At 41.8% G+C, this 26,633-nt stretch overlaps 1 protein-coding gene across 1 annotated transcript in view; it reads left to right on the forward strand.

Annotated features, from left to right (window-relative positions):
* Window positions 1–26,633, forward strand: part of kif25 (kinesin family member 25) — a 321,128-nt gene that overhangs the window by 133,817 nt on the left and 160,678 nt on the right. The window contains exon 6 of the mRNA XM_072265970.1: window positions 3,920–4,093. Within this exon, the coding sequence (XP_072122071.1) occupies window positions 3,920–4,093 (174 nt within the window). The remainder of the gene's footprint in view (window positions 1–3,919; window positions 4,094–26,633) is intronic.

Genomic DNA, 26,633 nt, shown 5'->3' on the forward strand with positions numbered 1-26,633 from the left:
TTGGCTAAACACAAGAAGCCTTTTACAGATGGCGATTTATTCAAGGAAGCAATGGCCATTACCGCAGAGATTGTTTTTAATGACTTTAAAAACAAAAACAGCACCACAACCGCAATACATAATATACCGCTTGGCCCTACAACAGTGACAAGGAGGGTAGAGTCACTGTCAGAGGACGTGAATATTTTTCACTACAGTTCGATGAATCCCTGGATGTAATGCAAACAGCTCAGCTTGCTGTATCTGTCAGAATGGCTTTCCAGGATTTTACAACAAGGAGGACTTCCTCACTCTTTTGCAATTAAAGGAAAGAACGACAGGTGAGGATATTTACAATGAGTTTAAAAGAATATGTCCGTGAAAATGACATCGCCATTCATAAACTGGTGGCAATTACTACTGATGGGGCCGAGCAATGCGCGGTGTGTGCGTTAGTTTTACGGCACTAAAAGTCACTGCCTGCTTTGGGTCAGCTTATCTATATGAAGTTGCATTTTCACAGATGAAAATTATTAAATCTAAGACCAGGAGCTAACTTACTGACAGACACCTCACTAGGATTGCCAACTTTCTCACTCCCAAATAAGGGACAAAAGTAGCAGTCAAATCCCGGGACATTTGTGTTTACCTCGAAAAAGACTACCATGACCATGAAGCCTTGCGCGGGCACCTGTGTGCGCATGCGTGATGTGCCGATTCTTTTTACCCCACGAATCGGATTTGGCTTAATCTTCATTGTTTCTACTTTACATAGGCTGTGTATTTATCATATCATTCCTGCTTTTACTATATGTTAGTGTCATTTTAGGTTTTATGTGTTATTTGGTAGGTTATTTTTTTGGGTCTGGGAACGCTCAAAAATTTTTCCCATATAAATTAATGGTAATTGCTTCTTCCGCGTAAAGCATTTCCGCACGAAAGGTTTCATAGGAACGCTACACCTTAGCGGGGGAAATACGGGACAGTTGGCAATCCTACACCTCACAGACTGTCTCAGACTGGCTGTTTGTAGTTATGAGCCAAATTTCAGGGAACTAGCAGAAAGTATTCAGCCCCAGTCATCACACTGAGTGCAACAGTCAATTTTTATTCATTTATTTTTCGTGTTGAAATAAAATTAAATAATGAAACTTAGAATTAAAGGTGTGAAGTATGTAATATTCTTAAAGAAAGACAGCTATGGCCTGTTTGATATGCTAGTTGCAGTATTTTCTTGTTTGAATTAATTTGAAAGTTTGACAGAAGTATTTTGTGTAATTAAAATACAATTTGCCCAAATAAAAGGCCTCAAATTGGACGTACAATCTGAGCTGTTTTTTTCATTAAATGATTTAGTAGGTAGATCTTGCCTTTCACTGAGGTCGAGGTAGGGGATCTTGGGCTTAAAAAGGTTGGTGACCACTAGTTTACACTGTTGGATGAGTTCGGGAAAATATCTGGTTATAAAATTAGTGTAAAGAAAACACAGGTTTTGTCCTTAAATTTTACAGCATCCAAAAAACTGCAGGATACATATGATCTTAAGTGGGAATCTAAATCATTAAAATATTTAGGAATAACCCTACCAAAAGATCTTTCAACATGGTCACAGGTAAGTTATGGGCCGTTAATTTCAGAGATAAAAGCAGATATACATTAAGTGGAATCTTATCCCCTTTTTAAGTTTAAATTCAAGGATAAATACCATAAAAATGAATATTCTCCCTCAGTTACTTTAACTTTTCTGGGCTTTGCCTGTGGAGGTGGACGATAATCAATTCAGGGAATGGGACAAATGGATTTCCCGCTTTATCTGGCAAGGAAAGAAAACTAGAATCTGATTTAATACCTTCTTTTAATATTTTCTTTTATGATTTATAATTTAAATTTTTAACATTTACCATCGATTTGTGATCCAGGGAGTGGGAAACGCAGAATCAAATATCGCTATGATGATTGTACGTTCTAGTATCAATTGTTTGGCGACAATAAAGTATAAAGTATGACGTATAACACCTTACAGTTAGGAAAGGAAGGAGGAAGTATGGTTCTTCCTTGCTTGAGAAATTATTTTTATGCCTCACAGATAACCTCTCTGTTATATTGGTGTAATAGGGAATATAAGGCTAGATGGAAGGAAATAGAATTTGGATTGGTTGACAGTTTTCCTCTACAGGCCTCAATAGCTGACAAAGGATTGATGGTCCAATTGGAAAAGATTAAAAACAGCTGGATAAATCTCACATTAAAGTATGGCAGAAGGTGGTTAATTCATGTGGAATCAATAACATGTTAAAACTTTTTCAGATAGTATGCTTATGATACTGAATTTCTTCCCAGCAGAGGGGATAGAAGATTTGAAATGTGGATAAAGAAAGGTCTTACAATCTACCCCTCATTCACACGTAAAAGTTTGTTACAAAGTTTTCAATCCCTGCAGGACAAACATGGCCTAGAACACAATGACTTTTTTAGGTACCTTCAAGTACAACATCATGTTAACCAGAGTTGTAGATATACAGACTTATCAACAGTAGGATTAGAATTTTTCAAGATTCTGAATTCGGCTTACAATTCAATACCAAGTAAATCAATTTCTCGATTATATAATGCCCTCTCTCATGCCAAAAATGAAAACACATTGTATATTAAAGAGAAGTGGGAGAAAGAAGCGGGGTTGGTACTTTCAGAGGAGGCTTGGGGAAAAAAATGCAGCTTCCAGTGGTCTTCGACTAACTCTTTGACTTGGAGAGAACATTGTTGGAAAAATATTATAAGATACTTCAAGGCCCCATACCAGGAAAAATATAAAGACACAAACGTGGCGTGTTGGAGAAGGTGTGCCTCCAAGGAGGCAAATCATTTCCATATTTTTTGGGATTGTCCTAAATTAAGTTTATATTGGGAAGGTATTCACAGAACATTAGTTAAGGTATTTAAGACTCAGATACTTCTGAACTTTGAGACTCTCTACTTAGGGCATGTATTGTTTTTGGAACAGAAGAAAGATATAAAGCTGCTGCAGGCCCTTTTAGCGGCAAGTAAGAAATCAATCACCAGAAAGTGGTTAAATCCAACATCACCTACATTAGAAGATTGGCATGAAATCATTTTGGAAATATTTAAAATGGAAACATTGACCTACTCTCTGAGAATTCAAAAGGAAAAATTTTATCAAATTTGGAATAAATGGATTGAATTTATAACCCAGAGCGAGCAGACTTTAGGTGACTCTTTTAATGGTTTATACTGTTTGTCTCACCAACATAGTAATAGTGTTAACGTAAGCACCCTTGACTCGAATGTTTACTGTTCTTTTTTTTGGAAAATGTGGAATTAACACAAGTAAAGAAAAGATCTGGGGAAATTTTGGACCAGAAAGAAATGGACCTGAAGAGATACATGGAAATTAGTATTCAACCACTATTATTAATATTTTATAACAACTATTATCATTATTTAGTTTAATAGTGTGGAATTACAATTGCACATAAACATCTATTTGAGTGCCTAATTATTTTCTATATTATCTCAATGTGCACTTGTGAATGTACAAATTAATATAGATTTAGTCACATACAAAAATGGAAAAGGTTAAATATGTAAAAAAAAGCTTGTGTATTACTTGAGAATACCTTATCCAAATAAAAATACAACTTAAAAAATCCTGAAATTTTCCAGTCAACAGCAGTGCTGGTGCAGTTCACCACAACTGCTGTGTTTCAAGAAGACTTCACACTGGCAGCTGTGGGTGGCAAATAAATATAACAATCTCTCCCACCCAGCAATGTGCTGATGCAAGAAAAATCACATTCTTTAAAAAGGTGGAATGTAGATTCATGCCAGAAAAGTAACAGTGATTGGTGCGTAATTAATGAATTGTATAGTATTTTAATGCATTGTTACCTTCAGGGCATTATTATATTTGTTATCTTTGCAGTCTGATGTCAGACAGGCCATCTGAAACCTACTCTGTTGAAGTGTCTGTTGTGGAGGTGTACAACAATGATATCATCGATCTACTGGGAAAATGCAGTGGCGGGAACTTGCATGTAAAACGAGAAGCTGAGACTACTCTTGCTGCTACTAATAAGATCCCTTTTTTAGCTTCCAAGTAAGTACACTCATTATTGACATTTTTTTTGGTGTGTGAAAGGTTGACTATGCACCCGTCACCAAATGTACCATGTAATGAATGAAAATGAATGTGGTATAACACCATAAATCATAAGAGTTAGGAGCAGAATTAGGCCATTTGGCCCATTGAGTCTGCTCTATCATTCCATCATGGCTGATTTATTATTCCTCTCAACCCCATTCTCCCTTCATTTTTCTTGTAACCTTTTACATCCTAACTAATGAAGAACCTATTAACCTCTGCTTTAAATATATTCAATGACTTGACCTCCACAGCCATCTGTGAGGAAAATGAATCCTTTGACTACACCCTCATCCACAGCAGAAAACTTATGCCCGTTTACATCTTTGTTGAACAGAAGCCCCAGCAGCCCACCACTTCATTCACTTGGCAGGCTTTGTCCTCACATTGAGTAATTTCTCCTTTATTCAAGTTCAAGTTTATTGTCATTCAACCATATGCATGTATACCGCCAAACGAAACATCGTTCCTCTGGCGCCAAGTGCAAAAGGACAGTACGTATAGTCACACACTATAGTTACAATCTAGCATATAAAGTCACAAAATAACATTAGCATATTAGTTCCTGACTGGCATGGCCTGAAGATTGACAGGTTGACATAAAGTGCAAGATGCATATTTATGTAAGACAGTATAATGTAACTGACACCATAATAATAAAACAAACAGTCATATAAATATGTGAAATAGCAATAGTAAAAGATGAAAAGTGACCAGTACAGGATTAGCAACACACATCAAAGTTGCTGGTGAATGCAGCAGGCCAGGCAGCATCTGTAGGAAGAGCTGCAGTCGACGCTTCAGGCCGAGACCCTTCGTCAGGAAGCTGGAAATTCAAGCAACACACATCAAAGTTGCTGGTGAATGCAGCAGGCCAGGCAGCATCTGTAGGAAGAGCTGCAGTCGACGTTTCAGGCCGAGACCCTTCGTCAGGAAGCTGGAAATTCAAGCAACACACATCAAAGTTCCTGACGAAGGGTCTCGGCCTGAAACGTCGACTGCAGCTCTTCCTACAGATGCTGCCTGGCCTGCTGCGTTCACCAGCAACTTTGATGTGTGTTGCTTGAATTTCCAGCATCTGCAGAATTCCTGTTATTGCAGTACAGGATTAGAGCGTGTCTGTGAGTTGGGGAGTGGAGTGGAGTGCAGCATGCCATTCACATAAGGTGTACATGTGTTCAAGTTATAGGTTTAGCTGCCTGAGTGCAAAATATTCCTGGCACTTGCTAGAACATTGGAACAATCCTTATTTCAGAATTACTTAGGACCCCTCCCTCACCAGTTCTCTGATACATTGATGACTGTTAACATTGATAAACTGTTAACACAAAAATGCTACATATATAGGCATCTGTTAGTCTCGTGAGACCATGGATTTGCGTATTGGAAGGTTTCCAGGGCGCAAGCCTGGGCAAGGTTGTATGGAAGACCGGCAGTTACCCATGCTGCAAGTCTTCCCTCTCCACGCCACTGATATTGTCCAAGGGAAGGACATTAGGACCCATACAGCTTGGCACCGGTGTCGTCGCAAAGCAATGTGTGGTTAAGTGCCTTGCTCAAGGACACAATACGCTGCCTCCCCTGAGGCTTGAACTAGTGACCTTCAGATCACTAGACCGAAGCCTTAACCACTTGGCCACACACCAACACTTATAAACATAAAAGTAATCTTATAAAAGACAATGTACAACTGACTGTTTGTGGCCATAAATACTGGACATACAGTGCCTATAAAAAGTGTTCCCCCGCCCCTTTGGAAGATTTCATATTTTATTGTTTTATAACATTGAATCACAGTGGATTTAATTTGGCTTTTTTTTTAACCCTAATCAACAGAAAAAGACTGATTAATGTTAAAGTGAAAATAAATCTCTACAAAGTGATCTAAATTAATTACAAATGTATACTCAGAGTAATTGATTGCATAAGTATTCATCCCCTTCAAGTCAGCATTTAGTAGGTGAACCTTTGGCAGCAATTACTGCCTTGACTCTGTGTGGATAGGTCTCTATCAGCTTTGCACATTTGGAGATTGCAATGTTTCCCCATTCTTCATACAAAACTGTTCAAGCTCTGTCAGATTGCATGGGGATTTGGAGAAGCTGGGCCTCTGGGCCTCTGTACCTCCCTCTGCAATTGAATCCTTGACTTCCTAACCGGAAGACCACAATCTATGAAGAATGGTGATAACATAGCCTCCTCGCTGACAATCAATACTGGCGCACGTCAGGGGTGTGTGCTTAGCCCACTGCTCTACTTTCTATATACACCTGACTGTGTGGCTAGGCAAAGCTCAAATACCATTTATAAATTTGCTGACGATACAACCATTATTGGTAGAATATCAGATGGTGACGAGAGGGAGGACAGGAGTGAGATATGCCAACTAGTGGAGTGGTGCCGCAGCAACAACCTGGCACTCAATGTCAGTGAGACGAAAAAGCTGATTGTGGACTTCAGGAAGGATAAGATGAAGGAACACATATCAATCGTCATAGAGGGATTAGAAGTGGAGTGAATGAGCAGCTTCAAGTTTCTGGTTGTCAAGATCTCTGAGGATCTAACCTGGTCCCAACATATCAACGTAGTTATAAAGAAAGCAAGACTGCAGCTATACTTCATTAGGAGTTTGAAGAGATTTGGCATGTCAACAAATACACTCAAAAACTTCTATAGAATGCCATGGAGAACATTCTGACAGGCTGCATCACTGTTTGGCATGGAGGGGCTACTGCACAGGACCGGAAGAAGCTGCAGAAGGTTGTAAATTTAGTCGGCTCCATCTTGGGTACTAGCCTACAAAGTACCCAGGACATCTTCATGGAGCGGTGTCTCAGAAAGGCAGCGTCCATTATTAAGGACCTCCATCACCCAGGGCATGCCCTTTTTTCACTGTTACCATCAGGCAGGAGATACAGAACCCTGAAGGCACACAATCAGCCATTCAGGAACAGCTTCTTCCCCTCTGCCATCCGATTCCTAAATGGACATTGAACCCTTGGACACTACCTCTCTTTTTTTAATATACAGTATTTCTGTTTCTTGCATGGTTTTAACCTATTCAATATACTTATTGATTATTATTATAATATTTTTTTCTCTTCTATATTATGTATTGCATTGAACTGCTGCTGCTAAGTTAACAAATAATAAACCTGATTCTGATTCTGATCGTGAGTGAACAACCCTTTTCAAGTCCAGCCACAAATTTTCAATTGGATTGAGGTTTAGACTCTGACTTGGCCACTCTAGGATATTCACTTTGTTGTTTTTAAGCCATTCCTTGTATGGCTTTATGCTCAGGGTCATTGTCTTGCTGGAAAACAAATCTTCTCCCAAATCGCAGATCTCTTGTAAACTGCATCAGGTTCTCCTCCAGGATTTCTCTATATTTTGCTGTATTCACTTTACCCTCTACTATCACAAGCCTTCCATGTCGTGCTGCAGTGAAGCATCCTCAGCATGATGCAGCCACTACCATGCTTCATGGTAGGGATGGAGCTGAGATTTCATGTGAGGTTTTTTCAACAGTGGCTTTCTCTTTGCCACTCTCCCATAAAGCTGCGACTGGTGAAGCCCCTGGCCACAGTTGTATGTGCAGTCTCTTCCACCTCAGCACTGAAGCTTTTAACTCCTCCAGAGTTGTCATAGGTCTCTCAGTGGCCTCCTTCACTGGCCCCTTCTTGCACTGTCACTCAGATTTTGAGTTCGGCCTGCTCTAGGCAGATTTACAGCTGTGCCATAACTTTCCATTTCTTGATGATTGACTTAACTGTACTCCAAGGGATGTTCAGTAACTTGTAAAATTTCCTGTATCCATCTCCTGACTTGTGTTTTTCAACAATCTTCTTGCAGAGATGCTTAGAGTATTCTTTGGTCTTCATTGTGTAGTTTTTGCCAGGATGCTGACTCAACAGCAGCTGGACCTTCCAGATACAGGTGTATTTTTACTGCAATCAATTGAAACAACTTAATTGCACACAGGTCTCCAAAAACAGATCTCACCAGTCACATAATGATGTGATGCACCAGTGATGATTTGATGTGTCATATCAAAGGGGGCAGGGTGAATACTTATGCAATCGATTATTTCATGCTTTATAATTGTAATTAATTTAGATCACGTTGTAAAGATCTGTTTTCACGTTGACAGGAAAGAATATTTTTCTGTTGATCAGTGTCAAAAAGCCAAATTAAATCCATTATAATTCAATGCTGTAAAACAATAAAACATGTAAACTTCCCAGAGGGGTGTATGTTTTTTATAGGCACTGTAAGATTACCTTGTATACATAAACTAATTGTATGTACATAAAGTGATGCTAGGTGCAGGTGTATCTGAACACAAGGTGATTGACAGGAAGCAATAAAGTGACAAAGTGGCTTGGCAAGAGTAACTCTTCTAGGTAGTAGCAGGATATATGAAAATACAATAAGACAATAACTGACTCAGTATAGGTATGAGGTGTGGAGTGTAAATGTAAAGTGACAGTGCATTGGGTGGATGAGTGCTGGGGGACCATGGAGTGCAGTAGCTGATGTGGATGATTTCCAAGGCCACTCATCAGAACTGAGGAAGAGAAAAAAATTGAGTTTTCAGTGGCAAAGGAAGTGGGTAGACAAATGGAAATATCTCTCATGGTGTGAAACCAAATGACTTGTATCAGTTTGATTAGTAGTTTGGATAAGATAGATGATAGACGGGAAATGACAGTATCACGGTAGTATTTCAAGTGCACAGATGTATAAAAATTAGAAGAGAAGTCAGAAAATAAAAAAAATAAGTTACCTCAAACAGTCTAACAGGAAGGGATCATCACATCCCCAGCTGTAGCGTGACTCTTTATAGAGCCTAATGGCCAAGGGTAAGAAAGACTTCATATAGCACTTTTTCGGACAGTGCAGTTGTTGTAGTCTATTACTAAAAGTGCTCCTCTGTTCAGCTAAGGTGGCATGCAGAGGATCAAAAACATTGTCCAGAGTTGCCAGGATTTTCCATAGGGTCCTTTGTTCTACCACAGCCTCCAGGGTGTCCAATTTGACTCCTATAATAGAGCCAGCCTTTCTAATCAGTTTATTGAGCCTGAAGGCATCACCTGTGTTGATACTCTTGCCCAAGCCCACCACCACATAACAGATTGTACTGTCGGCAACAGACTGATAGAACATGTGAAGGAGAGGCCTGCATACTCCCAAGAACCTCAGTCTCCTCAGGAAGTAGAGGCAAATCAGGTTCTTCTTGTACACAGCCTCTGCATTGGTGCTCCACTCAAGTCTGCCATCCAGGTTGGGAGCCCGCTCCTATAGACTGATAGGTCAGAATGAAAGTGAGATGGTAAATTAGAGTGTGTGAGCAGAAGCTCAAGATCATTTCTGTAGATTGAAGACAGATGTCCTAGAAGGTGATGGCCCAGTTAGCATTTGGTTCCTCCAGTATTGAGGAGACCACATTGTGAATACAGTGGTCTAGATGGAGTGCTTATAAATTACTGCTTCTGCTGGAGGGTAGTTTTAGTCTTTGACTGATGGGAAGAGAAAAGGTGAAAGGAAGGTGTTGTGCCTCATGTAGCTGCATGGGAAGAGCGCTATGTTAAAGGTAGTGATATAGAAGAGTGGACCAAGAAGTTGTGAAGGGAGGAATCCTTTCAAACTTCTGAGAGCAGAGAGGAATATGTCTCTAATGATAACATTTTGTTGGAACCGATAGAAATGAGAAGGATAACCTTCTGGCAAGATGGCACTGGTGATGTTCGGTGACGTTTTGCCAGGTCACTCTTCTAGATACTCCTCTAGATATACTTTCTCTGAACTATGATCACTGCAATTGTAATTTGCTTTAAAAGACATACTTTTAAACCATCTAAATGAACTAGCGATTTTACAATCTCCTGAAGGGTTCGGTGAACTTGATGACTCTCAGGAATGCACATGTGTCAGCTTGAAGCAGACGATGGTCAACCATCACCGGAAGAGAGGACATCAGTGTGAACCTCAAGCCAGATTAAAGTGTCAAGGCCCAAGAGCTCCCCTACTCCATGCCAGCCAAGATCCCCACCTGAGCCCATGCCACCTGCCTGTGCTTTATTCGTCTCCTTCACTTCCCATTCCTACCATTGGGTAGGAGGTGCGGGAGTCTTAATCCCACACCATTAGGATCAGAAACAGTTGCTGTCTTACAACCATTTGGCTTCTGGACCGGCGTAGACGGTTTCACTTGCCTCAGCATTGATCTGACTCCACAGCAAATGGTCTCATTTTCAGGGACCTCTGCAGTTCATGTTCTTAGCATTATTTGTTTAGTTTTTTTTATTATTTGCTCAATTTGTCCTCTTTTGCACATTGATTGTTTGTGAGTCTTTGCTATGTGTGGTTTTGCATGTATTTTATTGTATTTTCTATTATGTACTTTCCTGTGGGTGCCTGCAAGGAAAGAATCTCAAGGTTGTATATGATATACTTACTTTGATAATAAATTTACTTTGAACTTTGAAGCAATTGAATGAGAAGGCTGGTGAGTGGAAGGTCAGGACCACGGAAACTATAAGTCTATCTCGGGGAAGAGAGTGAGAACAATAGTATGGGACACAGATGAGATATGGTCAAGAGCTCTGTTCTTTCTGCTGGTGGTAAAGCCGCAGTTCAAAGAGAAGGAAGACATTATTGGGAACATCTCTTCATTAGAGCAAATATAACGAGTTGGGAGAAATGTAAGAATGAAGACACTGGAGTAAAAGTAGCTCTGAGAGTTTGTGGGCTTATTCTTGATGAGATTTCAGTTGCTGGAACAAAAAACACAGAAAGGAGGCCTCTGACCCCAATAATGTTCCAATGAAATTAAATATATACAGGACTTCAGGTGCTGTCTGCTCAGCTGAGTATTTCCGGTATTTTCTTCTTTTATATTTCCTGGGAATTTATAATGGAAGTTAGCAGAGTGGAATTAGACTTGTAGATATAAATTGTTATTCAAAATGACTATCAAGCAGTTGTTCTTTTAAAATAAATTATCATCAAATAATCCTACTCTTGTCTAATGCTAATTGATCTGATTGACTTACTGTTTGTTATTTCTACTTGGATTAAAGGATATCCCCTCTTTCTACCCTACCTCAATTTTTACTGGCACAGTTTTTTGTGCATAAATCTTATCATCCAGTTTAGAAAGTTACTAGTTTTGTTTTCAAAGCTGGCCTAGCAATCTCAGAATTTATTTAAGGAATGTGAAAGCCAATTTATAACAGTCTCCTAAGATCTACAGTAACTACTTATAAAATAATTTAAAATTATATCAGAAATTGGGCAAAAATTAATCATAATTTCTAACATAAGTACAGAAAATTTCTTGGGTCATAGTAGAAGGGGAACACAAGTATTTTAAAGTGGGTTTAACTGATGGGGAAGCCCTCTTTGCCAGCCTTAAATTAAGTTATGCTGCAGCAGGCCCAAGTTATTCCTTGAAGACCAAGAGTTGGGGTGGGAAGTCACGAATTTGAGGTAGTTGTAAGAGTTATAGGTTTATAGAAGATGCCAGTGGCATCTTCCACTGGATTCTGAGAGATCTAGAAAGTGAAGGGGAGTCACAGATAGTCCAGGTAAATTTGAAGAAAAGAGAGACATTGGTTACAAAGGTGATGGAAATGCTGAGTTCTGCACAAGGAAGCAGCAGTGTAGTGGAGAAGGAGATATGGGTGGGAAGGTGGGTTGGTGGTCTGCTAGAATAGTCTTAGAACAAGGACTGTTCCATATAGCCAAGTAAAAGACCGAACTGGCATCTGTTCAAGTGCCCATGACTACTCCTCTTCTGCAGAAAGTCTGAGGAATTGAAAGAAAAGTTGTTGAATCAGGACGAGTTCTGGAAAGCAAATGAATGTGTTAGTGGAGAGGAATTGTCTGAGTCTTTGTTCAGTAAGGAAACAGAGGACACAAGACTTTCATGACAAGGGATAGACATATATGGAGACTGGATATCAATGGTAAAGATGAGCCATTTGGGACTAGGGCATGAGAGGTGTCCAGATGTGAGTAGGAAGGGATTGGGCAGGGAGAGACAGAATGGAGTCCAGGTATGAAGAAATAAATTCAGTATGGTAAGAGTAGACAGAATTGATGGGCATACCAGCACAGTCCTGTTTATGGATCTTGGGGAAGAGATAGAAGCAGCCAGTACAGGGTTGGGCCACAATGAATTTGGAGGCCATCAAGGAAAGATGTGATGACACCTGTAATGGTCCAAGACATGATGGACCTGTGTACATTAATGAGTTCATAATCAAAGAGACTGCAATATTAAATTCCCCAGTATAAACTCCATGATCCTCTCACATGAGAATCCTTGCCACCAAAAAAGTGTACCAAAACATGATCGAGAGAGGTCAGATAAAGAATAAAATTACATTGAATTCAATAGGTTCACTGAAATATATCCTGTTCATGAATTCCGGTTTCAGGTACTTTACTGGCTTGTTACAAGGTCTCTATTTTCTGAGGAATGCCACCTTGCTTAAAGAACATATGTCTCTAAAATTGCTTTCCATGAAGGTCTTCATTCTGCAGGCATAAATGATGCTGTGACAATCAATCTTACATTGTGCGATCATGAAATTTCTTTTAGTATTGCTCCTTTGTGCAGGGATTCTCACCACTGGAGATGGTGGTAGTTACCTCTTACCAGATTTCTTTGTTGGTGGGCTTCCTGACAGTAGCCAGGGCGTAGATAGTGCAGAGGTTGCCATGGTAGTGGAGAAGTTAGCCAATCACTTTACGGTGCAAGCAATCACTGATCAGGGTTCAAATCCCACCTCTGTCTGTGAGGAGTTCGTACATTCTCCCCGTGTCTGCGTGGGTTTCCTCCGGGTGCTCTGGTTTCCTCCCATATTCCAAAACAAAATGATGTATGGTTAGAATTAGTGAGTTGTGGATATGTCATGTTAGAGTCAAAACATGGCGACACTTGCCTAGCACAATCCTCGCTGATTGATTTGGCAGAAGCAACACTTCTGACTGTATATTTTGATGTACAGATGACAAGTAAAGCTAATCCCTTTTTTCGACATACAGAACCTTCCATAGGCCCATTGAGATATACAGCAAGAATAGAGCTTTTGTCCCGACTAATCCATGCCAACCTGAACGAGATCTATTTGCCTGTGTTTGGCCCATATCCATGTACCTGACCGAATGTACCAAATTTTGTAATGGAAGTCACCTTTTCACTTTCTTTAGTAGCTCATACCCACCAGCCTCTAACAGGTAAGATGCTGCCAGTGTACATCAGCGATTTTCTGCGGGCTGCAGGAACCTGGACCAGTTTTCCTCTTAAATATGCTCATTTTGAATGACTGCAGCGTGTAAATTTCCTCTAACAACAGACTACAAAATTAAATAAATGATCTTCAAATCTCATGTTGAACGGTTAAATGTGAAGCAGTTAAGTGCAGCACTTTTAAGGGTCACTGCCAAGGCCAGTGCCGAAAACGTGGCAGGAGAGGCGGGATTCAAACCAGGCTGAAACGCAGAGGTTGAAGCCTCCTCTGGTGACCATCTTGTTAGCGAATATACAGTCACTGGAAAATAAGACTGACGATCTCAGGGCAAGGCTGCTGTATCAGAGGATATGAGGCAGATCTCAGTTGTTGTTGCATTGAAACTTGGTTAACAGCAATCACATCGGACGCAGCTATCCATCCAGAAGATTTTATGATTTTCAGAATGAATCAAAACTCGAATTCTAGTAAGGAAAGAGGTGGCGGAGTATATTTTTAAGTCAATTCTTGTTGGTGCATGGACGGTAGGGTTATGTCAAATTCTCGTTTCCCTGACTTACAACAAATAACAATTAAATGTAGACCATTCTACTTGTCTCGGGAGTTCTCACCCGTGATCCTGACCGCAGTTTACATACCACCAATGGCCAATTATAAGCAAGAACTCGTAAAGCTGCACAATGCTGTCTAAGCAAGAAACAGCCCATCCCGGCGTATATTATAAATTATAATATGTGACTTTAACCAGGTCTGTTTGAAGAAAACCCTGCCCAATTATCACCAACATGTAACCTGTTGCATCAAAGGTCCCAACACACTAGACCACTGCTACACTACAATAAGGAATTGTTCCTCCTGAGACAGCATTTTGGCAAGTTGGATCAGTTGGCTGTACTCCTGTTTCTTGCATACAGAGTGAGCCGAAAAAGCAAGGGTCCAGGGAGGCTGAGAAACAGTTACAGAATTGCCTTGAGTCAGTGACTGGGCTGTGTTCAAGAACTCATCTGAGGACCTGAATGACTACACCAGGGTTGTTACAGACTTTATTGAAACAGCTGTGGATGACTGTGTCCCCATGAAATCATTCAGCATTTTCCCCAATCAAAAGCCCTGGATGAACAGTGAAATCTGGAACCTGCTGAGAGCCAGATCAGAGGCATTCAAGTCTGGAGATCAAGAATGCTACAAGAGGTGCAGGTGTGATCTCAGGAAAGCCACCTCTTGGGCAAAGTGGAGATTCAGGTCTAGACTGGAATCAACAAGAGGTGTTTGACAGCTGTGGCAGAGTTTGATTGCCGTAGCCTCCCATAAAGCTAAATTTTGCAACATAGATGACACGAGAGCCTCGCTTCCAGATGAGCTCAATATAGTCTCACTATCTGAAGATGACATGCTTCAAGAGAGTGAATCCAAGGAAAGCATCCGGTCCAGAGGGAGTACCTGGCTGAGTACTGAAGACCTGTGCTGCCACAATGGTTGGTATATTCACGGTTATCTTAAACCTCTCGCTCTGGCAGTGTGTGGTACACACTTGCTTCAAGCAGGCTTTGATCATACCGGTGCCCAAGAAGAGCATGGTAACCTGCCTCAGTGACTATCGCCCAGTGGCACTTGCATTCACGGTGATGAAGTGTTTTGAGAGGCTAGTGTTGAAACATATCAGCTCCCGTCTGAATGGTAAGTTGGATCCGCTCCAATTTACCTCCGGAACCAACAGGTCTACAGAAGATGCTATTTCATTGGCTCTTCACAAAACCGTGGAACATCTGGACAGCTAGGATGCATGCGGTGCCTATAAAAACTATTCACCCCTCCTTGGAAGTTTTCAAATTGTTGTTTCACAACATTGAATCACAGTAGATTTAATTTGGCTTTTTTGACACTGATCAACGGAAGAAGAGTCTTTTGTGTCAAAGTGAAAACAAATCTATACAAAGTGATCTAATTACAAATATAAAGCACAAAATAATTGATCATATAAGTATTCACTCTCCTTTAATATGACACACCAACTCATCACTGGTGCAGTCAATTAGTTTTAAAAGTTAAATGGAGATCTGTATTTTTTTGGAGACCTGTGTGCAATCAAGGTACTTCAATTGATTGTGGTAAAAATACACCTGTATCTGGAAGGTCCAGCTGCTGGTGAGTCAATATCCTGGCAAAACTACACCATGAAGATAAAAGAACACTTTAAGCAACTCCATGAAAAGTTATTAAGAAGCACAAGTCAGGAGATAGATGCAAGAAAATTTCCAAGTCACTGAATATCCCTTGGAGTACAATTAAGTCAATCATCAAGAAATGGAAAGAATATGGCACAGCTGTAAATCTGACTAGAGAAGGCCTTCCTCAAAAACTCAGTGACCATGTAAGAAGGGAACTAGTGAGGGAGGCCACCAAGAGACCTATGACAACTCTGGAAGAATTACAAGCTTCAGTGGCTGAGATGGGAGAGACTGTACATACAACAAATGTTGCTTGAGTGTTTATGGGAGAGTGGCAAAGAGAAAGCCACTATTGAAAAAAACTCATGAAATCTCAGCTAGACTTTGCCAGAAGCATGTGAGATACTCTGAATTCAACTATGAACTGTTGAAACCAAAATTGAGCTTTTTGGCCATCAGACTAAACAATATGTTTAGCTTTATAAGCCAAACACTGAACATCATCAAAACCCACCATCCCTCCCATGAAGCATGGTGGTGGCTGCATCATGCTGTGGGGATGCTCCACTACAGCAGGCTCTGGAAGGCTTGTGAAGGTAGAGGGTAAAATGAATGCAGCAAAATACAGGGAGATCCTGGAGGAAAACCTGATGCAGTCTGCAAGAGAACTGTGACTTGGGGTAAGATATGTTAGCCAGCAAGACAATAACTTTAAGCATAAAACCAAAGTTACACAGGAATGGCTTAAAAACAACAAAGTTAATGTCGTGGAGTGGCCAAATCAGAGTTCAGACTTCAGTCCAATTGAGAATTAGTGGCTGGACATCAAAAGGGCTCTTCACTCACAATCCCCATGCAAATTGACAGAGCTTGAGCAGTTCTGTAAAGAAGAATGGAGCAAAATTGCTGTGTCCAGATGTGCAAAGCTGATAGAGACATATCCACACAGACTCAAGGTTGTAATTGCTGCTAAAGGTGCTAAATACTGACTTGAAGGGGATGAATACTTATGCAATCAATTATTTTGTTTCATATTTGTAATTAATTTAGTTCACTTTGTAGAGATCTATTTTCACTTTGACATTAAAGAGTCTTTTTCTGTTGATCAGTGCCAAAAAGAGTGAAATTAAACGTACTGTGATTCAATGTTGTAAAACAATAAAATATAAAAACTTCCAAGGGGGGGGGGGGTTTGAATAATTTTTATAGGCTCTTTATTGATTACAGCTCTGTATTTAACACCATTATTCCCTCAAACCTAATCAGTAAGCACTAAGACCTGAACCTTAATATCCCTTTGTGCAATTGGGAAGCCTCCAAAAGTTAAATATTGAGAGTACAGTTTGTATGTCCCTGTCAGGATAAAGGGCATGGATTACAGATATAGGGAACCTTGATTTTCAAAAGATAACGGAGGAGATGCATAGCTGGTATAGGCAGTTAGGAAGAAATGAGGTACTTCAGCAGTATAAGAAATGCCAAAATACACTAAAGAAAGAAATCAGGAGGGCTAAAAGAAGACATGAAGCTGCTCTAGCAGACAAGGTGAAGGAGAATCCTAAGATATGCAGATATACAGGATTGCAAGAGACAAAATTGTGCCACTGGAAGATCAGAGAGATATGCATAGAGCCAAAAGAGATGGGGGAGGTCTTAAATGGATTTTTTTCATCTGTATTTACTTGAAAGATGGACACAGAGTCTTTAGAAGTGAGGCATAGCGGCAGTGAGGTCATGAACCCTATTCAGATTACAGAGGAGCCTTGAGGCAAATTAAGGATGGATAAATCCCCAAAGCCTGACAATGTGTTCCCTGAGATCCTGTGGGAGGCAAGTGCAATAATTGCAGGGGCCCTAGCAGAGATATTTAAAACATCCTTAGCCACCATGGTGAGGTGCCGGAGGATTGGAGGATAGTAAATATTGTTCAATTATTTAAGAAAGGCTCTAAGAATAAGCCAAGAAATTATAGGCTGGTAAGCCTGACATCAGTAATGGGGAAGTTGTTGGAAGATATTCTAAGGGACAGGATACAGTGGCATGCAAGAGTTTGGACACCCCGGTCAAAATTTCTGTTACTGTGAATAGTTAAGTGAGTAGAAGATGAACTGATCTCCAGAAGTCATAAAGTTAAAGATGAAACATTCTTTTCAACATTTTAAGCAAGATTAGTGTATTATTTTTGTTTTGTACAATTTTAGAGTGGGAAAAAAGGGAAGTAACACCATGCAAAAGTTTGGGCACCCCAAGAGATTTGAACTCTCGGATAACTTTTACCAAGGTCTCAGACCTTAATTGCAAACGTAGATTATTTTGGCTATGGCTTATTCACAGTTATTGTTAGGAAAGGTCAGGTGATGCAAATTTCAAAGCTTTATAAATACCCTAACTCCTCAAACCTTGTCCCAACAATCAGCACCCATGGGCTCCTCTAGGCAGCTGCCTAACACTCTGAAAATCAAAGCAGGAGAAGGCTATAAGAAGATAGCAAAGCATTTTCAGGTAGCCGTTTCCTCAGTTCGTAATGTAATTAAGAAATGGCAATTAACAGAAATGGTTGAGATCAAGTTGAGGTCTGGAAGACCAAGAAAACCTTCCAAGAGAACTGCTTGTAGGATTGCTAGAAAGGCAAATCAAAACACCCTTTTGACTGCAAAAGACCTTCAGGAAGATTTAGCAGACTCTGGAATGGTGGTGCACTGTTCTACTGTTCAGCGACACCTGCACAAATGTGAATTTCATGGAAGAGTCATCAGAAGAAATACTTTCCTGCGTCCTCACCACAAAATTCAGCGGCAGTAGCTTGCAAAGGAACATCTATGTCATCTATGTTTGTGATCTATGTCATCTATGTTTGTGATCTATGTCAATGATCTGGATGATACTGTAATAATGTGGATTAACAAAGTTTGTGAATGACACCAAGCATGGAGCTGTAGTGGACACCAAGGAAGACTACCAAAGCAAGATCTGCATCAGCTAGAATAATGGACTGAGAAATGGCCGATTGAACTTAATGCAGACAAGCTTGCGGTGTTGCACTTTTGGAGGACCAACTGGGGTAGGTCTTACACAGTAAGCGGTAGAGCACTCAGGAATATGGTAGAACAGAAGGATCTGGGAATACAGATCCATAATTCCTTGTCATAGGTAGATAAAGCAAGCATGCAAGTACAGCAGGCGGTGAAAAAAGCTAATGGCATGCTGGCCTTCAAAACAAGGGGAATTGAGTACAAAAGCAAAGAGGTCCTTCTGCAGCTGTACAGGGCCCTGGTGAGACCACACCTGGAGTACTGTGTGCAGTTTTGGTCTCCAAATTTGAGGAAGGACATTCTTGCTATTGAGGGAGCGCAGTGTACGTTCACAAGGTTAATTCCCGGGATGGTGGGTCTATCATATGTCAAAAGATTGGAGCGACTGAGCTTGTATACTCTGGAATTTAGAAGGCTGAGAGGGGATCTTATTGAAACATATAAGATTATTAAGGGATTGGACATGCTAGAGGCAGGAAGCATGTTCCTGCTGATGGGTGAGTCCAGAACCAGAGGCCACAGTTTAAGAATAATAGATAGGCCATTTAGAATGGAGTTGAGGAAAAACTTTTTCCACCCAAAGAGTGGTGGATATATGAAATGCTCTACCCCAGAAGGCAGTGGAGGCCAAGTCTCTGGATGCTTTCCAAAAAGAGATGAATAGAGCTCTTAAAAATAGCGGAATCAAAGGTTATGGGGATAAGGCAGGAATTGGATACTGATAGTGGATGATCAGCCATGATCACAGTGAATGGCGGTGCTGGCTCGAAGGGCCAAATGGCCTACTCCTGCACCTATTGTCTATTATCTATAATGGTAAAGGGAGCTTTTGACACACCGGCCTTCATAAATCAATGTATTGAGTATAGGAGTGGGGATGTTACTTTGAAATTGTATAAGTCATTGGTGAGGTCTAATTTAGAGTATTGTGTGCTGTTTTGGTCACCTACCTACAGGATGTAAATAAGATTGAAAGAGTACAGAGAATAAATACAATGGTGTTGCCGGGACTTGACGACCTGAGCTACAGGGAAAGGTTGAACTGGTTAGGACTCTGTTCCCTAGAGTGTAGAAGATTGAAGGAGATTTGATCAGAGGTGTACATAATTATGAGGGGTATAGATGGGGTAAATGCAAGCAGGCTTTTTCCACTGAGATTGGGTGAGACTACAACTGGAGGTGATGTGTTAAATGTAATAGGTGTAATGTTTAAGGGGAACATGAGGGAGAACTTCTTCACTCAGAGGGTGGTGAGAGTGTAGAATGAGTCGATAGCACAAGTGGCAGATGCGGGTTTGATTTCAACATTTAAGATAAATTTGGATAGATGCATGGATGAGAGGGGTATGGGGGCTATGGTCTGGGTGCAGGCAGATGGGACTAGATGGGCTGAAAGACCTGTTTCTGTATTGTAGTGTTCTATGACTAACTATTATTTTTCCTCTCTTTTTGCACTTTTTTTTTATATATATGTGCAACCCTCAGATTCGGCTGGTGGTGTTAGTCTAGGGAAGACAGCTTTGCCAAACGTGTGAAGTCTGAGGTGCAAAACTTCTTGTTTGTGTGGATGCTGTGTGATCTGTTCCCCCATTACAAATCAGTACCATGGAATAACAGACAGTACACCATATGCAATTAAACGATTTAACTTCATAATTCTTAATTTCACGAAAGGGTTAGTAAAGAAAAGGGCCCATTTTAATGAAACAGTCTAATGTGCACAAGTTGGAGCTCATGGTTTCTCTTCCATTGGTCCTCCATTGATTTCCCCGGGCTTCGTTGGTTCCCGGCCCCACTCCAAGTCCACTTCATCCTGCTGTTTATGACCTCTCCTTTCTGGCATCTTCTCTCTTCATCTCTTGCCGAACAAAAGACCCAGATCACCTTATTCTCAGGCACATAACAAGAAAAAACACTCCCTTCATTAGATGGCACACATTCCAAAGCCCCCATTATCACTAGCCATAGCCCAAACACTGCTGCTACAGAAAAACCATTACATTTGCAGTGCTCCTACAGAAAGACCATTACATTAGCAGGGAAACCTTTCCTAGGGGGTTACACTCTCCCCCCCCCCCCACCAAATTTAGTCATGTCCTCATGACATTGAGATAATTTGCCAACCCTTCCTGCAAAGCACAATGTCTAACCCAGGTGCAAAAGGCAGTGACATAGCTCCCCAAAATGGGAGGGGCCACACTCTGCTACGATCTCCTTTACCACTCCCAGGGTTGGGCTATCTGTGATCACTTCAACACAAGGGGCTACTACCGAGGACTGTACCCCGCTGACGTGGCCCTCCCGCACCTCCAACTGTTTTCCTCCTCCCGTACATCTCTGATCAGCTCAGCAAATGAGGGAATGTGGTGCATCTTACGAGACAGTCGGAGACCCCAAGCGATCATTCCTGGGACTAGGCACCCTTTGTTATTTGGTCCATTCTTAACTGATCCACCTCAGCCGTCTGAATGGCCCTTCTGCGTCGCAAGGAATTTAGCTGCCTCTCTAGCCGAAAGATGTAGGCAGAAAGCTTCTCCCCCTTCTCCTGATGCATGTTCTGAAACCCCGACATGAGCTCCATTGGGCTTCCTGCAGTGCCAAATGCATTTTCCAGTGCTCCCATGTAAGCCGCAGCAGTGGCAAGGGGATACTGTGACCTTACAGCTCTCACAACGTCAACAGCCTGCCCCCTCAAACTCTCAACCAATCTCTGTCTCTTTACGTCATCAGAGCACTGCCACTCATCTGACAACTGAGAGGTCTGCTCCACCCAAGTCTCATATTCCTCTTCCCCCCTGGGGGGTGGGCTTTATTCCAGAGAATATTCTTAGTGTCTGATAACTAAGATCCTCTGCCTGTGCACTGGGCCATTTATTCACCGGAAGGTAATGGCTGATACTAGCTCAGAACTCTCACTATCCACTGGGGGACAGGGACTAATTAGACATTCCAAATCCGACCACTTCTTCCCCTCGCTTCTCAGAAATGAGAGAACCCTGCCTTTTAAGTCTCTGCCCCCGGCTATGAAAGACATGATTTGCGATTCGGTCCGCTCTGCTACACTCTCCTCCTCCTGGAAAGTGTGGACAGCCCACGCATCCCCCTCACTTGGGGCCCCAATAGTTCCAGGCAGTTCCACTGCCCCTATGATAGCGCTAGTCTGAACTAAAACAAGGTCTGTGCCCACCCTTTTATCAAACCTCCGCCCCACAATCGTAACTTTGCCAACAGCTTTAACAGTACTTCAAAGTTGAATTAACAATTCATCTGGAGTATGAATATCTACCCCACTCAACACGCATGCATTTGTTACTGGTAACAAATTTACTGGTAACTCCGTGGATGCACACCACTGCTCAACCCCGGCAGCATCCATAAACACAGACTTAAACACACAATCTACTGGTTCAATGCTCAGGGCAATCACACAGCATCCAATGAAATCAGTCCCAGAGAAGTCCCCACAATTATAACCCTCAGGTTTGGCCGTCAGCATTAGTCCAGGGAAGACAGTCTCTGGCCCCGCCAAATGTGTGAACTCTAAGGGACAAAACCTCTTGTTTGTGTGGATGCTGTGTGATCTGTTCCCCCGTTACAAATCAGTACCACGAAATAACAGACAGGACACCATATGCAATTAAACAATTTAACTTCATAATTCTTAATTTGACTAAAGGCTTAGTAAAGAAAAGGGCCCATTTTAATGAAAAAGTCTAATGCGCACGTTGGAGCTCACAGTTTCCCTACTGTTGAACCTCCATCAATTTCCCTGGCTTCATCGACTCCCGGCGTCACTCCAAGTTCACTCCGTCCTGCTGCCTATGACCTCTCCTATCTGGCATCTTCTCTCTTCATCTCCCAATGAAGAAAAGACCCAGGTCACCTTGTTCTCAGGCACACAACAAGAAAAAACACTCCCTTCATTGGATGGCACATATTCCAAAGCCCCCATGATCTCTAGCCATAGCCCAAATACTACTGCTACAGAAAAACCATTACATTAGCAGTGCTTCTACAGAATGACCATTACATTAGCAGGGAAACTTTTCCCAGGGTGTTATATATATACATATCTGTGTGTGTGTATGTATGTGTGTGTGTGTATATATGTATGCTGGAATACAGCAATGTACAATATCTACCCATTAAGAGCGGGTTAAAGAATAGATGTTAAACTTTGCAGTCAACTTGTTGGAAGACAATATTTAATATTGTTATAAGATTAATTTCATTTTTAACATTGACATTTAGTAAATGGAGGTTTCTGTCATAGTCCAGTCGGTAAAAGCCCGTATTCTGGTTCATGGTCTGGTCCATCGACCCTTGCTCCAGGCTTTCCTATCTACCCTGTTTCTGTTCTTGTTGAGCTAATTGAGGCAGCTGATGCTCGTTGGGGCTGGCTGCATAAATACCTCCAGAGACCAGGGTGTGGTTGCTGGATTGTTCTTGTCCTTACTCCTTGTATCCCTTCCTCTGCCTTCTGATTCCTCGCCTGAAGCCCTGCCTTGTCTTGCTGGTAGCTCTCGCCTTGCCTGAAGTTCTGTCTCGCCTTGTTTTGCCAGAAGCCCTGCCTTGTCTTGTCGGTAACTCTCGCCTCACCTGAAGTTACTGTCTTGCCTTGCTTTGCCTGTAGCCTTGCCTTGTCTTGCTTTCTGGTCCTGGAGCCACCCTGTACCTGGCTCCCTTCCTGTTCCTTGCCTCCACCCAGGTAACCCAGGCCGTCTTGCCGTTACCTGGGGTTGGTTCTGTCCCTTCCTGTCCCTTGCCTCTGTCGGGTGGTGATCCGCACCCTGCCCAGGAGGAGCCTCGCCTCGCCCCAAGTCTCCTGCCTCCAGCCTCGCCTCATCTCCTGCCTCCAGCCTCGCCTCAACTCTCCTACCTCCAGCCTCGCCTCGTCTCAAGTCTCCTGCCTCCAGCCTCGCCCCAACTCTCCTACCTCCAGCCTCGCCTCGTCTCAAGTCTCCTGCCTCCAGCCTCGCCTCAACTCTCCTGCCTCCAGCCTCGCCCCAAGTCTCCTGGTTTTCCTGTCCTTGTCCTTGCCATCGTCCTGTATCCTCGTCCTGTCCCTAGTACTTAAGTGTCTGTGTCTTGTACTTGGGTCTGTTCCCATGCCATGCCCTTATGACAGTTTCATTGTGTTGCTTTTTTTTGCAGTCCCTTATTTCCATGGATCTTTATTTTGGGGTGGAATTGTTGGGAAGGATCTAAATGCAGACCCTAAGTAAACATTGCAGACCATACAAAATGCTGGAGGAACTCAGCAGGCCGGGCAGCATCTATGGGAAAAAGCACAGTTGGCGTTTCAGCGAAACCCTTCGGCAGGACTGGAGAAAACTGGATCCATTCCTGCCGAAGGGTTTCGCCCCAAAACATCGTGTACTTTTTTTCCATAGATGCTGCCTGGCCAGCGGAGTTCCTCCAGCATTTTGTGTGGACTGCTCAGATTTCCAGCATCTGCCGATTTCCTCTTGTTCCGAATTAAACATTTTCCAGAGAGAAAATGAGGTATTATTCTTCTAGTTTGCAGAGGAATATGGACCAGACACAGGCAAACAGGACTAGCTTTGATTAGTACTGACAAACTGGGCCCAAGGACCTGTTTCCATGCTATATGACTCAGTAACTTAGGAAATTAATGAGCCCCGCCCCTCTGTCACATTGGACAAGTTGCTGAGATGTGTCATTGATGTTTTGTGTGCAACGGATTAAGTAGAGCACTTTTAAAATCAGATATGACGGCTCTAAAACTCATTTCAGCTTCTATCCAGACATCAGATATGATGATGACTCAGATAAAAATCTACCCTGTGGATTCCAATTAATACTTACCTTTTAAAAACAAGTTTGATGATAGTAAGAGGCCACAGATAGTGGGATCTGGAATAAAAAACAGAACTCAACAGGTCAAGCAGCATCTGTGGAGGGAGCCCTGAATAGACTTATTACCGCAGCCATGTGTCCTTCCTCAGTATATATGTTCAGCGACATATTGTCTCATGCAGTTTCCATCTCATATTTCAGCCCTCAGGATCTCAGGTACGTTCAGTCCCTTCACTGCCTCTCCCAATCATTTGGGATTCTCTATACAGTATCCCATGGGGACAAGGCCTGCCTCTTTTTAGCTGGGATGTTGAGTAGGAACATTCCCCTGGTAGATGCTACTTTCTTCCTGTTCACCAGGATTCCCTCCAGCATTCCCTGTTGCTCTTCCTCTGACACTGTCCCTATGATTTGCAAATTGTGCAGCTTGCAGCACACAGTGACAAAGAGAACGGATATGCTTGGCACTTTATGCAGGTACACTCTCTACCCCCAGACTGACACAAACAATAATGCCGTGCCTTTTCCAGGAGGTGCTTCCATGACCCTCATAATTTCTGTGCTCAGATACTGTAGTTAGAAAGTGAGCTAGTGAGGGGAACCAGGAAAGGATATGACTCCCCTTCTTAACCCAGGTCCCATCCCAAATTGCTGAAAATGTGCAGCAATGCAGTCTCCCATGGGGTGAGGAGTAATGGTGTTTACATGAGGAATATTTTCTTGGAATCCACAGTCCTCCACACTGAGGAGTGGAATTTTTTTCTAAAATGTGATCAACTGCTTGTGAAGTACTATACTGGGCAACTAATTGAGTGCTGGGAAACTGGAAATGCAGGCAAATCCCAGTGCTCAAAGGTCGCCTGTTCCTGTGTGAATATGACTATGTCACATAGTCACACAGAAATATGTCTGAGTTTTCTGAGAATAAAATTGGCTGAGTTCTCAATAAAATAGATCATTGCAGTCAAGACACCACACACCCCAGCCCCTCCCTGTTTGACCCGCTGCCATCCAGCAAAAGGTTCAGGACACTAAAAGCCAGAACAAGTAGACTGAGGAATAGCCTCTATCCCAGAGCTGTGGCCTCCATCACACCACTCCCACAGAACAATGACTGAAACTGTGAGCGCACACATGCACACACAAGGACTCAAACACTTGTACTAATGGCACTTTGTGCATTGCTGTGATATTCTGGTGCTGCCTCAACTTATTTTCTGCTACTTATCTATTTAATACTGTTTTTCTGTTACTGTGTTTTTATCTACCGCTTTATTTAATTGCCTGAGAGGAAGCCAAACGGAGTTTCATTGTACCTATGTATAATACAATAAAGATCATTCAATTTTGTAGGATCTTATAATTGAATGTTAAGAATCAACATGACCTTAAATTCTACAGAGAAAGCAGTCCAGGCATAGGAACGCAGCTGAAGATCTTCTAACAGAATATCCCTTATCTCTGTGATAACATAAGCATGTTATTCAGCAGAGAGGTCCAAGTAGGAGGTAATATCTCTGAAGACCCATGGAGAGATGGTTCTTTACTGATAATATACAGTGCAGGAACAATGTCTGTGCCAAGCATGATCCCAAATTAAACTAATCCATTCTGCTTGCACATGATCTACCTCCCTCCCTATTCATATGCCTATCGTAAAACCTCATGAACAAACAATGCCCCTTCGTTTTCAACTTTTTTATGTTGGGGGAAAAAATTCTGGTTATCTTTCCCATCTACACTGGGCATAATTTTATAAATTTTATTTGCTCTCCTCTCAGCCTCTAAAATTCCAGAAAAAACAATTTAAGTTTGTACAAAGTCACATAGCTCAAACTCTCTAATCCAGGAGGTATTCCTGCAAACTTCTGCATCCTCTCCAAAGCCTCCAGATCCTTCCTGTAATGGGACAATCAGAACTGCATGCAACACTCCAAGTGTGGCCTCACTGATGTCTGCAGTAACTGTGGCATGACTTCCTGACTCTTGTACTCTATGCCCCAAATTATGTAGGAAAACATTATTTGCCTTTTTACCACTCTATTTGCTTGTATTACCATTTTCAGGGAGGTATGGGCGTAGACCCCAAAATCCCTTTGAACATCAGTGCTGTTAAAGGACCTACTACGTTATACAGCATATTATACTATTAGCTGCTATTGACTTGTTATGTTGGTGCCAGAAGTTTTATGATACTTGCAAACTGCCCCCC

The sequence above is a fragment of the Mobula birostris genome, chromosome 8 (genome assembly GCF_030028105.1).
Source record: "Mobula birostris isolate sMobBir1 chromosome 8, sMobBir1.hap1, whole genome shotgun sequence".
NCBI lineage: Eukaryota > Metazoa > Chordata > Chondrichthyes > Myliobatiformes > Myliobatidae > Mobula > Mobula birostris.